The sequence below is a fragment of the Amblyomma mixtum genome, chromosome 6 (genome assembly GCF_055824585.1).
Source record: "Amblyomma mixtum isolate Tamu chromosome 6, ASM5582458v1, whole genome shotgun sequence".
Taxonomy (NCBI): Eukaryota; Metazoa; Arthropoda; class Arachnida; order Ixodida; family Ixodidae; genus Amblyomma; species Amblyomma mixtum.
In genome coordinates, this window is record NC_143017.1 from 145,035,034 (window position 1) to 145,050,131 (window position 15,098).

Consider the following 15,098-nt stretch of genomic DNA (forward strand, 5'->3'; position numbering starts at 1 on the left):
GTTGACCAATGCATCTAATCGACGCCTGCTGGTTCCCTTCTTCGATGCGGCGGAGCCACCGTTCCGTCCCGACGTACGCTTCGCTACAATATATATATATATATATATATATATATATATATCTTAAGCAAACAAGGGAAGGGGAATGAGGGGCTCGCTATAAATATGAGAGAAGCCAACAGCCACAGAATCCAAGGGACACAGGGGATTTTTTAAAATTTATTTATTTATTTTGTGCTCTTGTTTGATTTAGAATATTACTGAATATGTTATCGCTTAAAGCTAATTGATTAGAAAAGCGGAAGAAAAAACAAACACATGCCGCCGGTGGGATCCGAACCCACGACCTCCGAATTACGCGTCCGGTGCTCTACCGCTAGTTACATACATAGTTACATATAACTGCCTTTATTCTAACGTTTCCATCAAGGTCTGGCCTTCGTCAGAGTGATATGGTACAGGCAAAAGACAGCTTTTATGAGTACACGTGCGCGGTGAGGCAACATTCTGGTTGGCGGGTCGCAGCCGCAAACACCTCAGTATGAATCGGCAGTGAAAGATAAGTGTGAGTCAGCAGAGTCAAAATGATTAAAGCATCGTGAAGGATCAAGTTATTAGAATTTAGTTAATCGCTTTCTTAGTTAACATTATTCCCCTGTTTTCTGACGTCCGACAACGCTGGTATTACTATACCGCAGAAAACATCTTACCTCAAAAACCCCATTTTTAAAAATTAGTGATCGGCTTCCCTGAAACATCTGGTATATATTTATGTTGGACACGTGGTATATGTACGGTGCATATGGGGCCGACCGCTGTAGAACTGCCCATGCACCGCGCCTTTTGCATCTCGCGATCTTTTATCGTAAGAACCAAAGTATTTTGTGGGGTACTTCGCAATGCATCTTTTCATATTCTGAATGGCTGAGGCAACTTTACAGTTGGACGCCGCAAGTGCTCAAGCCTGGACGTTTGTGATGGGCTCGGAGGAAAAAATTAGCTTGGGAAAACCATGTGACTTCGAGACAGGGTAGACACTGTTTTTCGGACACCTGAAGAACACGTGAAGTCACCGCGAAAGACGCGGGCTCGATCCCGGCCGCGGAGGTCGCATTTCGGTGGAGGCGAAATGCCAGAAGCCCGTGCACTGTGCGATGTCAGTGCACTTAAAAAACCCCAGGTGGTCGAAATTATCCAGAGCCCTTCACTACGGCGTCCCTCATAGCCTGAGTCGTTTTGGGACGTTAAACCCCATAAACCAAGCCAAACCTGAAGAACGCGAATGCTCTTCTTCCCATTGTGTTACTTTTGGCTGCCTCCTTAGGCGGCAGAAGCTCGCCACCCTATCGTGGCTGTCGTTGCTTCGTCATCGCCCGCATCCACACTAGGTCCACCGCAAGACACAACTATAGTATAGATACAACTTAAAAAAAAAACAGCTGTTGCTAACACTGGGCCGTGGTCCGAGGCGCCTTGTATTACTCCGCTGCCCAATCGCAACAGTAAACGAAATCAGCTTTTTAATGTTTCACTATATCAAACAACCCACGTATCAAAATTCCAGAGCTCATAATTCTTTTTCACTTCCCTCACTTCTCTCCCCCCCCCCCCTTTTTTTTTCACGTCACTTCCCTCCAGCCAATGGAAATTATCAGCACGTATCACCCGATCTTCGGCGCCTTATTCGGCGCACACGGGATTTCCGCTGCCTTTCCGAATTAACCGAAGCGTCTCTCAGTTCCTCCACATTAACGAGAATTTCACGCCGTAGAATAGAGCTTACGTTTCTCAGGACCGGGAGGAGTGTCCCAGCTATCCGGTTTCCAAATTAACAGGGGTGGAATTAAGAAGATTTTAGTGTAGTAACAAATATGCATACGAGTGGAGCAGCATCGAGATTGAATAATGTAGAACCACATGAAATTCTTGATAAGGCCTTCTGATAACGGATACGTCATCATCATTTTCGTCGTTCTGACTATGCTTACAGCAGGCAAAGGTCTCTCCCATACCGATAATGCATTAAGTGAGGGTTATTCTTGTCCCTATATAAAATGCATAAACGTGATCTGATATGATTGTTACGCAGAGAAGCACGATTAAGGTGTGAGTTCCGAAGAGGTGCGGTGGTATTATTTCCAAATTCGAGCTCGAATTTCGAAGACGCATTGTTTAGTATCCAGACGCGCGTTCGAAAAGAAATAGCGGAAAGAAACAAAGAAACAAAGAAACAAACAAACAAACAAACAAACAAACAAACAAACAAACAAACAAACAAACAAACAAACAAACAAACAAACAAAGAAAGAAAGAAAGAAACAAACAAAGAAACAAAGAAAGAAAGAAAGAAAGAAAGAAAGAAAGGAAGAAAGAAAACGAAATAAAAACAGAGCACTTCGTTATTGGCGCTATAGCTACCCGAAATTCACTTCTTCACATAGTCTGAAAACAGAATGGAGCGGAAAAGGTGCGGCCGCCATCTTGTCATCGTGAACTTTTCATTCGGAGCCAAAATTCAGCACACTTCCTTGCAAGAACCTTGAAATGAGAGTTAATTCAAGTCATCTATCGTGACGAGGAAACGAGGGTGGATGTACGGGCGAGTTGGTTGTTCAATGTAACGTGGCCACAGCGCGAAAACGCCATCACGAAATAGAGAACAGCGCTGTGTGTGTCCTGTTCTCCCTTTCGTGATGTCGTTTTCGCGCTATGACCACGTTACAGTGATAAGGAAGTAATTACTCATTGGCGTCCACCCAAGCGCAGCCATACGGCTACAAAGGAAAGCACAGCTTTCACAGAAACTTCATCGTTAAAGAAACATTCAGGACGAATTTTTCTTTAACTGCGAAGTTTCTGTGAAAGCTGTTCTCTCCTTTGTAGCCGTATGGCTGCGCTTGGGCGGATGCATTACTCCCTTATTACAAATCTACTGCGCCGTGGGGGATTCCCGTGAACATTTGACCATCATCTATGTGACTCCAAAGCAGACCTCATAGTTAGCTTCGTTGCTGTTAACTATATACCACGGCGGGCGTTAAGTTCAGACCATTCTATCTTGGAGCATCAGAAAGCCACAATTGCTTGGAGCGGTTGTGGGAGGACATCACACCCGGAGGGGTCACCGTTCAACGCCGAGCTCTCGCTCGCTAAAACGTCCAAGCAAAACCCAGACCATCAAGCCAGCCCGGCGAAGAGCTTGACAGCCAGTTGCACACACTTGCAACACGCAGAAATTCGAGGAGAGTGGCATGTTAAACTGATAACCGAGCGACGCCAAAAGACCGGGGGCACTGACTGTTCTTGTTAACGGCAGATCGTGTGCGCCAGCGAGTTCCGTCCCCCGCACGCATACAGTGCACGTATTCTTTGCTCGTCGCCCGCGTTGGTTAAACTCAATGAGCGGCGTCGCGACTGAGTAGGCCCTCCCCGGGTGGATATGTGTTGCAACCATGGTTGCAACGCTGAGGCGTCCAGTCGCCCTCTGGGAGCTCTCGTCGCCCACATTGGGCGTGCAGCTTGATTCGCTTACGCCCGGGAACGCGCGCGGTTGCGATGTATGCAGCCGGTTGCGGCGGAGACGCAGGCGGTCAGGAACCGCTTCGAGATACTCGGCCTCCTCCTCTAGAAGAAAATAGCCCGCGCGGATCTGCTGCGCCTAGAGAGAGCACCCTGCGATCTTTCTCTCTCTCTCTTTCTATCGCTCTCTTTCTTTTTTATCTCCTCCGCTTGCGTGCAGCGGGTGGTCGAAACATAGTCCCGTACAACAGAGTTAAAGCCACACAACCGTGGCCTCGACCCAGTGGCGACAGCTTTAACAGTGTATCACACCGTCGCTTCCTAGGCGCGCATTCACTGGCTCGAAAAGCGGTTCGCCTTTGAATGCGTATTCAGGCAACGTCGCTCGCGGGCGATATCGATCTTTCTTTTGCGGGTATCTGCTCGAACGAGTCGGGCAAAAGCCTCGCTTGCGCCGCGGTCTTCCTAATGTAGAACGAGGTTCTTTCGCGTTGGGCGCGCGTTCTTCGCTTGCTCTCACAGCACTGCACACATTTAATGGAGCATCCCCGCTGTTCGCGCGACGACATAGACGACGAAGAAATGCACGGCACGCTGAAACCGCGTCCTTTTCCTCCTCTCTCTCCTTCCTTACTTTATGGCCGGACGTCACTCGTCGGCTTTGCCAGCCCACTCCGAACCCCCTGCTCCACCGTCCACACACGGAGGAAGGCCGTCCAGCACACGGCGTAGAATATACAAGTGCCCTCTCTGCAGTCACGTGAGAGGCGGAGAGTGATGCTTTCCATTTTCTGTTCTCACGGAAGGAAGTGCCTGGGCACGTAACACAGCTCGTGGCGGTGGCGCTCTGGTCGGTTGCGTCCACCGGGCGTAATATGCCTGCCACCCTGTGGAGTGTGAAAGTGCCCCTTCATGCGGCTAAGTGGCGGACGTTTTTAGGCGAGAATAAGCGGGAAGACAAAGAGACCCGCGTATACGTGTGCCAGGGGGTGGCGTTCTACACTGTTTTGTTATCGTTACTCTACGGAGAGGAGTTCCTCTCGTGTTTGTTTCCTTTTTTTGAGCGTGTGGCTTCGCACGACTCGGATTATGCGTACGGATGGGAGATAATGGATGGTTGCTGGCCGTCTGGCGCGCGCCATGCATCGATTTACTTGTCTGGCTTGCCATGGAAGGATCACCGATGCCGTGTTGGTTCCTTATAATACCAGTGTCTCGGAACCTCGTAGGTTCTGAAAATAAACCCTATACAAGATGATAATGCGCTCCTTGTTTCTCGACGCGCGAAACTGAATAAGAGAATGAAAAGGAAGAAAAAGAAGGTGGGCTTTGGAACACAGTGTAGATATGAGCATGCAATGAATTTTAATATTTGTGATTGTCTCACGTTGTTTTCACGAAGCTATACAAGACGTCATCAACTCCTCATGCGAATGGCAGCCAAGTGATGAACGAACGCCAGATAACGGATATTAAGAAACCTTGCTGATTTCACGAAGGCCGCTTATTTTGTATTCGTTATTATTTACAACGTTATTCGGTGGTTGCGAGCACAAGGTCAACCCACTCGTTACCGAACCTAACCTTTCAAGCTTTTCCGCGTTTACCGTTTCCACGCCTTATCGATTTCGCCGTCTTCGGGCCTTGAACACGAGGAGGAAGTCTGCAAAGACACTCGCCAAGCTATACGGTGGGTGACGTGACCAGGAAAGCGATTAGCTGAAATCGAAGGTCACTACATACTCAACAGGGACTGCAGTGGCCTAGGGCTGGATTTGTTTCAGCGCAGTTTTACCTTCGACTTATAGTATAGTTGCCGTTATACGGCAGCGTCGGCGGTGGAAGTCATCAACAGCGCAACGTAAGCAACGTCTTCCATCACGATGCCCTCAGATGATGTCTGTTCAGTCCATGCTCGCTGCAACGAAGAAGGGAGGAGAAGGATGGAGAGAGTGAATGTCGCGAGAGGGAGGAAAGGGGGGAGGGAAGAGAGTGAATGTCGCGAGAGGGAGGAAAGGGGGGGAGGGAAGAGAGTGGATGGGAGAGAGCAAAAAGAGAAAGGATCACGCGATTCAGCCCGCCGCCCGTACGTAGTAGGAAGTTCATGCGCGCCGTACAAATCTGCGTTGGATGCAGTCGGTGTGGTGAGCGGGGCTCGCCCCTTTCCCACCGGCGTGAGTTCTCGCGACGGCGTTTCGTCGACGACCGAGTCGCTCTTTTCTTTGCGTACGCATCGTCCGCTGCCAGCTACGGCCGGAGGGAGACGTGTTTCGGGGAGGCGATGCGGAAGAAGCACGGTCGTCTCGGAACTACCGTCCGGAGGATACCGGAAGCAGTGCCCACTGCGACTCGCCAAGAGACCTGCATGCGCTCTCTAGGGCTGCCTCTCGTCGTGAGTCACTCGTCATCTCCGACGTTACCATGACAGGCGCGCGCCGGCGCCGCAACGCCTCCAGTCCGGCAACTGAGGACGACTCCTTGAAAACTGAGTAAGAAGGCCGGCACTCGCATGTTCCCGCTTGTCGAGGGCGCCTTCCAGCGTGCCACTCTTTTGTTTTATGCAGTAATCAGCCGCGCGTCGCGCTTTCGCTCGAGCTTTGTGACGCCGGGATGCGAGCCAGGACCGCTTGCGGTGTGGAGATTCCAGGGGCTGGGTGTATGCTTTAATGTAGAATCTGTTGTATTTTGATTCTTGGTTGCCTCTGCCAGGCGCCAGATGGTTTAGGGTTTTGTCACTGCACTTCAAGTGAGTCATACTGCCTGGCGCCTTCTCCTTAGTTTTTGAGTTTTCATTCTAAATCCGTATCCCCGGGTTGAGCGAGTGGCTCTCTGCATTGGCGATAAGAACTAGGCATCACGCCATGTCCAATTAGCAGGAATGTCAGCGCCTTCTTCTGATGTGTTTTACTGTTTTTCTACCTTCTTCACGCTCCGTTACCCCGAATTCCGCTTTTTTTTCTTGTGGTACACTAATATGACGTCCTTCATCTAGTGCCCTCGATTATCTCAGTGGAGTCAGCTGTAGCATAGAGCTCCTTTCTGCAAATATGTGGTATACCGAAGCAGCCTTGCAAATGATTAAAGAAAAAATGTCTAATGTAGTGCACGGTGTGTTGCTGAAACTTGCAGTTTATAGATTGTTCATGAAAACTAGGAGCTAGGAAATGGAACAGCTTATGTTCCGAACAAAAGCGAATGACAGTGGTAAAATTAATTACTTTTGTTCAAAAATTTCGGAATCCGAATTTTTCTCGAATAACTTTATTCGGAGCCGAATTTGAAGTAAAAATATGCGCCCGATTTTTGCCCCCCCCCCCCCCCCCCCCCGAATTTCGAACATAATCAACAAAAAAACGGAGGGTCGTAGATTTAAGGCTGCTAAGCAGCTGACACTGGCATCCAAATTTAACAGCGCTGTAACAACAGAAAGTTATGGATTCACGGCTGGAATAAAAATAGCTATATCAGAGTACACGGATACAGGGTTCTGCAGCTGCCAGACATAGCATCAGTTTGCTCGGCGAGGCAAAGCCGGCGGCTAAGGGGATAAGGGGAGGGGTGGGGGGTGGGGGGTTGGTTAGATTTGTTGCAGCGAGATTTCACCGCGTAGGCGTGTTGCATGTCGCCCACTTCAAAACGTAATCCACAGCGCCCCGGGACATGCGACGCACAGAGTTTCGCCGCCCACGCGCTTCCAAATGCGTACACCATCTAACACGCAGACTCCAACAGAGCTCCGAGCGTGTAGCCTTCAACCGACCGCCGTTGAGAAGCTGTCTACGCTAAACCTTGCTTCATCACCAAATTTATTACTGCAGCGCTTTCTTCATTAGTTCCACGTCGTAGAGGCTTGATCGCTCGGTTAGCGCTAAACACTCCCGCGTGAAACTCTCTGCGTTCGCCACAGACACGTCCTTCAAGAAATTAACGTGACGACACGTGTCAACACTCTGTAGACAGTTCAAGTAGGAATGCAGGGAGAAAAAGGGGCCGAGCGGAGGGAGAGGGGGGGGGGGGGGGGGAGGAGGGGAGGGAAGACATTACAGTGGCGTCCGTGCAGTGCGAGACGAGCAACCATTTTTGAGGCGAACGCGCTGTTTTGCGGAATGAGGACGCGCTTTGTAATGCCAGGAAAAGAAGACGAAAAGGGAGGCGTGCGCGTCATTCACGAGGAAAATGCGCGGCCATATATAAAACACAGACCTCCGGCGAGCTCGTTTTGAAAGAACTGCCGCGCTTGTGTGTGGTCGGGTCTTGTTTTTGTCACGACTTGTCTCTTTTACTCCCCGCGGTGCAATTCATCTGGGCGAGGCTAAAGAGAAGCCTCCGCGTGGGTCGGAAGGACTCCGAGTGAGCGATAAATAAACGGCCGAGAAAACTGCCGCCGCAATTGAGAAAAGTGCCCCGTTTTAGGAGTGCGCTCTTGGGGGGCGCACGCGATGGCCTTTTTGCTGACCATGTTTTGCGCGCGTTGCGTGAGGTGTGCAGCTGTGAAGCATCAAAAAAGGAGTTCCGATTTTCTCTACTGATTATGGAATGCAATGAGTCGAAAAAGCGATGTAATAATCCAGAAATGTATTGTCACGAAACGCTGATCACGATAGGCAGGCTGGCAGGCCTGCCTATGGTGATGGTGATGGGGGTGGGGGTGTCGGCAATTGCTCCATTTGTGTCGCGTATAGTCTGTGCAGCTTCCACCATTGCCCCAGAAGACCAATGTCGTCTGAGGATTTCAGAAGTAGGCTTACTACCACGCGCATGTTTCGTGGACCTACAAGTAACATCATGCGAACGACGCTGTCCAGTCAGACATTCCGTTCATTCCGTGTCTCAGGTCCACGAGAAAATCACTAGCACACTTGGACAAAATGTAGTACGTCGCCCCACAACGGCACAAATTGAGCACATAGGCGACTCAGCAAAACGGACTTTATGGAGCCTCACCGGCTCGCATAGGCAAAGTCAATGCGCAGAGGAGGCAGGAAGACGAGGGAAGCGCAGAGTCGGTCGGCGCGCAGCGAAGTGTTGCGCCACATGGTGCTTTGCAAAAGTATCATCTTTTGGAACTCTCGCCGATGGTATACGCATGACCGAGTTTCTTGATCGAGAGAATCCGATGCCATGTTACCAGCGACCCTGATTCGAGAGGGGAACCACTGGAAGCACTTTCGTAAGTCATTTGTATTAGACTTTTATGAACCAAATTAAAGAGTGACATCGAAATTTGTCCAAGGGAGCTCGGTGTTGAAGCTGCTCTGCAGTTGTCTCTGGGTCTGTTAGAATTACGGCTTTTTAGATTCGTAATGACTTTCTTAGCAAACCCTTAATCGGACCGCAGAAGTGGCTTAATGATTTGAGTATCGGCCTCGTGTGCGGGAGGCGCGGGGTTCGATCCGTAGCGCCGCAGATGCCTACCTGTTTCCAAATAGGTACTACAAGCTTTCCCTTGACCTGGTGCTCGGCCGCTCTGGCGTGAAATGTTCACAGAATGGGTCTTCGTCCCCACCTCGGGAATTAAAAAAAAAAAAAAAAACTAAGCCGCGGCGCTCTGTGGCTAAGGTATCCTTTAATAATAAGACCATCACAATCGCAGTCAGTATCATCATTATCAAACCCTTTGTTAGTGAAATCTGTGGCCGCAAAAGCGATAACGACATTCGCACTCGGAGGCAGTGGTCGAAATTGGCCGCGACCTATTTGAACACAGTACTGGACACGTGTTTGAATCGCGTGAACAACGTGCAAATAACGTGCCTATGTCTTCGCGAAGGAGTCCCAAATACCGCAGAATCGGTTCGCGCTTGATAGATAGTCATCTATCGAGAACTTTATACTCGCGTACTGCGAGACGGATGACCATTGCGAAAGGAAAAGGACGAGGCCGTCGACTACCGGCGACCGAGGAACCCTGCTTGTAAAATAAAGAGGCTAACAAACAAGATAGGTCATTGTTTAAAAGGAACATGAAAACCACTCTTCATCAGTTTCTGTACTTCTTTCAGGAGTTCGCCATCCTTCATGTCTCGTTGTTCCAGGATCGTACATTTGGAATTACGAAGCACGCTCACCAATTCATTTCAAATGAAGGACGCAGTAACTAATAGGATGACAAACAAATAGTTGAAACTCGTTATAACGAAACGGTTTATAACGAAGGAATTAAGATTCCTCTTGGAAGCTCTGTCAACACGGGGTGTAACGAAGCTACGGCTATAACGAAGTAATCCCGGGCCCCTTCAACTTAGTTATAACGAAGCTCGACTGTAGTGTTTCCGTCGCATATCAAATAATAATTTAAAATACGAAAACACACCGGTAAAAAAGTACGCGAAGTACTTGAAAAGGCGCAGTGAACTGACGAAGTCCTTTGCAAAAAAAAAAAAAATATTTCATTAAAGGCGTAGAGCACTTCGTATCCGCGATAGTTTCTCAGTCCCAATATAGTGCTCCCAGGGCGTCTAGACTAGGGACGAACGACGCAGCTAATGTGTTCACTACGGCAATGCCACTGTGCTATACTGTGCTATACTATACTGTGCGTTTCAGATTTTTTGCAGCCGTATACTCCACACAAGGCTCTGCTACCGTCCTTCTTGCTTTTGGAACACACTAAACAGGGGAAGCGGTGAAAGTTACAGGGAGCGTCAGTTTTTTGTTTTTTTTTTTGTTTTTCGACTCCCGGCTTTGCATGGTGCAAAGCAAAACTTTTCCAAGCTTCCCCGTTTCTCGTACCGCAGAGGCGGAACATGTTTTAGGCGTTACAAACTTTTTTCTTTGCCAAAACACTGGGCTGTGCGAGCATCTACTATGGTCTACAGGATTGTAGACTTGGTTCTAGTTCCGGAACCTCTTTTTCTTTCTTCCCCAGGGCGGCGTTAGTCCCTAGCAAGGGAGTGCACTACGCGTTTGTATTGAAAAGGCGAGAGTGTAAGGATAGTGTAAGGACTGCGGATAGCGTGCGTAGCACTCGGGTGCTCTCCAGGGTGCCGAATCTCGCTTCGCTTGCGCGTCTGGCTTTTTCGCCTTTCTCGCTGACTGTGCGCAAGCGCCCAGTTGGTGCGGCGGCAGCGTAGATGGCGTCTGGCGTTGATAGGAGCTCCGCAGGCGTAGTACTGCGTCCAGCGTGCGCGCTCTTCCAGGACGAAATCCAGTTGTCCGATAAGAGAGAGAGGCTTCGCGTGGGAAGCGAACCGTTTCGATATGCTCCTCTTGTACCCCATACTTTCTTGCCGTAAATTTCGCAAACCCTGTTACAGCACTGCGCGATTTCGAGCGGAGAGAGAACGGAGGACGGGAGCGGAGGAGACGTTAATGTTGTTGCCACGGGGTCCGCCCGAAAAGATAAGAGCGCCAGAGGATCGCTTGCTTCTCGCCTCTATCTCCTCTTCAGCACTCGCGTTTTTTCTTTCTAGGAAAAGAAAAGAAAACTCCTTTTATTAACTGTACAAGAGCGCGAAACACCGAACTGCGCCTGCAGCGCAGAGAAAAGAACGCCTAAGGGTTGGAAGTTGAGGATAGAGGGCAAGCCCTTAGGCAGACGCTTAGTGAACGAGAAAAGACCAAGGGCCCTCGGCTCTGCAATCACTTTACGGGCGGCCGCTCACCAAGCTGCAATGCAGGAGGATAAGTCACACTCCGCAGAGCACAAAAGGACTAGCAGTCAAGACGGATTTGTAGCCTCTGACTTTTTTGAAAGATATTCAATTGCATTACACATTATGTAATTAGCGATGCCTCTGAGAAAATATTCTGGACAAACTGTAAAGTTTGTCTAGTCCCGACGTACGAGGAATCGTCAGTGAGTTGTCGTTGCTATCCACTGGTGTGGGCGCAAGGCAGCCCCTAGCGAGAACCAGAGGCGAGTACGTTTGTAGATCCTTATTATATAGTACACACGAATCCGTGCTTCCTTTGTTGCGCGTTTAACGACGGGAACGGAAGAACAAAAAAATGTGAAACAAGATGGAGGCCTGATAGATTTATTCGTTGCTGCTTCGGCCTCGCTGCGCATTATCATTTGCCCACACGAGACATTCGACAAGCTACTGATTTCAGAACTACGAGCTGTTGAATAATTTTTTTTTTATGTCAAGCTTTAATCAGTTGAAACGAGTGTTTTCTCGGTTTGTCTGCCGTAGCGAGAAATGCCTGACAAACTTAAAACAATGTGAATACGATTAGATAAGATGTTCGATAACTAGCTGCCTTGAATAAATGTTTTAATGAGCCGTAATGTCCATGTTCGCCAGTATTTGATGTGTTATATTGAGATTTCACGAGTTCGGATTTTCTCTGAGCGCATACTTTAGGTTTACAAAGAAATGGCTGTCGTATCGTCTCGTCTTCTTGAAGGATCAATTTGCTTGAAAGGAATTCATAATTGTGGAAACGTTCGTCGCCAGGACTTTTTTTTTGTCAGCTTAATCGCTAAATGAACATAAACACAGATTAATATCACGATTTTCAGACTTTCAGAAGTCGCTGTTCAACCCATTGTTGGCAAATATATACGTTTATAGTATATCTATAGCCTGGGCGTGAAAAGAAAATGGCGTCGGCACAGATAATCGATTTCTTAGTAATTGTTACTCAGACACAAAAGTCTGACATTAGTAAGTAACTGAAGATGCATTTGGGGAGATTTCCGACTGTACGCAATGTTAAAAATTTAACCATTCTAAGGAGAACAGTTCGTTGGCTGCCGCAGGTTTATAAGCTCGTATATTAAAAATTTTGTTTCTAGAATAGCAAATCCGGGTTGCTGCTTTTTTTTTTTTTGAGGTGAGCCCACAGACAGATATGTTAGGACGGGCGCTGTCCAGTCTGTCTGTGTGCTCGTCTGTAAAAAAAAATATAAGAGAGCAACGCTCACTTACTTTTCTAGAAACAGTGCAGAATCAACTAGTCCCGCAACATGTTTTATTAAAACTATTTATTCCCTTCGGCTTCGTCCTGTTTTTATCGTCCTCTCATCCCAGTGCGTGGCAGATTCCGGTGATAGCGGAGCTGTGGCGTAGCTTGAGCCATTGCTGAAGGGCGACAGGACCTGAACTCGAATAGGATTCGAACAGAATCGTTATAATCGTGTCCACGGTTACAGTATCGAGGCTCTAGTTCATGTGGACATTAGAAGGTTCAAATGCCATATCTCGAAGAAACAGTGATTTCTTTCCCGCTGATAACAGAAACAACGTGCCTAATATTTGCTTTTCTCCCTATTTGTTTTGTTCTTTTCAGGACCATGAGTTCGCTACGACTCCCGCGATGGCTCAGCAAGGTGCAAACGTACGTCATCCTCGCATGCTGCTTGGCGCTGTTTATCCTCATCAGGTCCTTCGGCACCGAATCTCAGGATGGTGACGTAGAGAACAGCGACGGGGACATGTTCATTGCACCTCAGCAGTTCAGTGAACACGAGCAAAACGAAGTTGTCCACGAGGAAGTCGACGAGCTGCCCGAAGCGAGTGCCAGCAACGACAACCCGTACGTTCATCCGTACGTCATCGATTCCTCGCACCTGTGTCGAGGTTTCGAAGCTGCGCCGAGGCTCATGATATTCGTGACGAGCGCCCCGAGCCACCGGGAAGCCAGGGACGCCGTACGCGACACGTGGGGGCTCCACTCGTACCTGGCTCACCGAAACAGCAAAGTGCTGTTCCTCCTGGGGCGTTCGCCGTACGACCTGGAGATCAAGGCCGAGTCACAGGTCCATGGGGACATTGTACAGGGGGACTTTACAGACAGCTACGACAACCTGACGCTCAAGAGCGTCATGATGCTGCATTGGACACGGTCTTTCTGCCCCGACGTCGAGCACATCGTGAAAACGGACGACGACGTTTACGTGAACCTCGACAATCTTGTGCACCACCTGGACCACGAGATGGCCGACCAGAAGCGGTGGATTCAGGGCTGCATTAAGAGACACGCCGCCGTACCGCTGCGCCAGGCCAGTGCCGGTCAGCCTCCGAGTCCGGTGGACTTGCGGACATTGCCCAAGGCACATCCGGACTTTGTGGCCGGGGCGGGTTACGTGATATCCGGGGACTTGGTGGAAGACCTGCTGCTAGCCTCGGCGCGCGTCAAGTGGGTGCCCGTGGAGGACGTGTTCGTGACGGGACGGTGTGCAGCTCTAGTGGGTGTCAAGCCCGAGACTGACGATAGGTTCAGCTGCGGACGGCCAGTGAAAGAACCGTGCGAAATGGCTCATGCATTCACGGGACACGGGATGACCCCGGCGCTGATGAGGAGGACATGGGACGCAATGCTCAGTGGCTGTTCGTGATGTATCGTGCTGCACTGAATAGCGAAGTTGATGGTGGCATGATGGGAAAAATCTGAACGCACTTCTTGTCACAAGTCCAAAGCCCGGTTGCTCAAGTATAGTTAGTCTATACTGAGGAAAGTGCATAATGGCGTTCAGTAATAGAGGCTGTTGTACTCCGTGTTCCCGTTTCCGTGAGAAAAGCAGCAGACTTGCGAGCACGGATGTATGAACATAAATTGCCCGTTCATGGCATTGAGATTCATCACAGTGTTGGACATAACCAAGCTTTCGGAAGTGAGTGTATTAGAAGCGTGGACAGTGCCAGGAGCCAATTGTGCATGACCGTTTTCCCGGTGCTGACTTTGTCGTGGCGTGTACAGAATCTGTTGTTCTCGTGCACATGAAATGTTTCCTGTGATGCCAGTTACGCTGCTTTGAAGGCTCAAGAAGTATCACGGCAATACGCAGCTTTTTATTTAGTGCTATGCTGGTAAACACCGCTGGACGCGGAATATAAAGAACTTTTTTGTAAAAATGAAAGCATTTAATTTACCACTCATGATCAAAAAATGTGATTTTTTTGGTTGGTTTATGGGTTTTAACGTCCCAAAGCAACTCAGGCTATGAGAGACGCCGCAGTGAAGGCCTTCGTAAATTTCGACCACCAGTACACAGGCCTCTAGAATTTCGCCTCCATCGAAATTCACCAGCCGCGGCCGGGATTAAACCCGCTTTCTTTCGGGTCAGCAGCCAAGCACCATAACCACTGAGCCACCGCGGCGGCTGCGATTTTTCTGAAAAGAATGGAGAGTTTTTGTTCTTTGGATTATTTGGTCTATAAGCCGCGCGAACCAGAGGCACTATGTACTCGCGCTGCCTAACCGACGGATGTGTATTATAAAGAGGCATGGTGGCAAAGTGTGCCAGTTTTCGCCGGCAATAAAGAAGAATACTTAGGCCCGATGTTGCTGCATCTGAAGAGAAGTCCGCTGCCTCGCTCGCCGCTTGAAGAACTTTCTTCATTATCTGGGATGACCACTGAGACGGGTGAGGAACATACTCGGCCAGTGATGAATTTCGATGGCATATTCAGTGCGTTTATTATGCTTGAGTTAGAAGAGAGAGAGACAGAGTGAACTTCGTTTTCGGAATCACTGATACCGCCGTTCCACACAGCACTCAGTCCGATGAATTCAGGGTCGATTAAAGGGCGGGTGGTAGCTGAATGCGACGGATCAATTCTTATTATTGCTTCAACGCAATATGAGAAAGCGAGATAGGAAGCATAGTTTACCCGCTTTACTGCCGTGGC

The 15,098-nt window shown here is 49.0% G+C and overlaps 1 protein-coding gene across 2 annotated transcripts in view; it reads left to right on the forward strand.

Annotated features, from left to right (window-relative positions):
• Positions 1 to 14,746, forward strand: part of LOC149340666 (beta-1,3-galactosyltransferase 1-like) — a 38,216-nt gene extending 23,470 nt beyond the window's left edge. Inside the window, exons 1-2 of one of the 2 annotated variants that reach the window (XM_089551324.1) lie at positions 5,648 to 6,008; positions 12,757 to 14,746. In XM_089551324.1, the coding sequence (XP_089407450.1) occupies positions 5,941 to 6,008; positions 12,757 to 13,804 (1,116 nt within the window). In that variant the 5' untranslated portion in view covers positions 5,648 to 5,940 and the 3' untranslated portion in view covers positions 13,805 to 14,746. Of the gene's footprint in view, positions 1 to 5,647; positions 6,009 to 12,756 lie in introns of those variants that run through there. The other variant, XM_089551325.1, reaches the window with a different exon arrangement.
• The last annotated feature ends 352 nt before the right edge of the window (positions 14,747 to 15,098 follow it).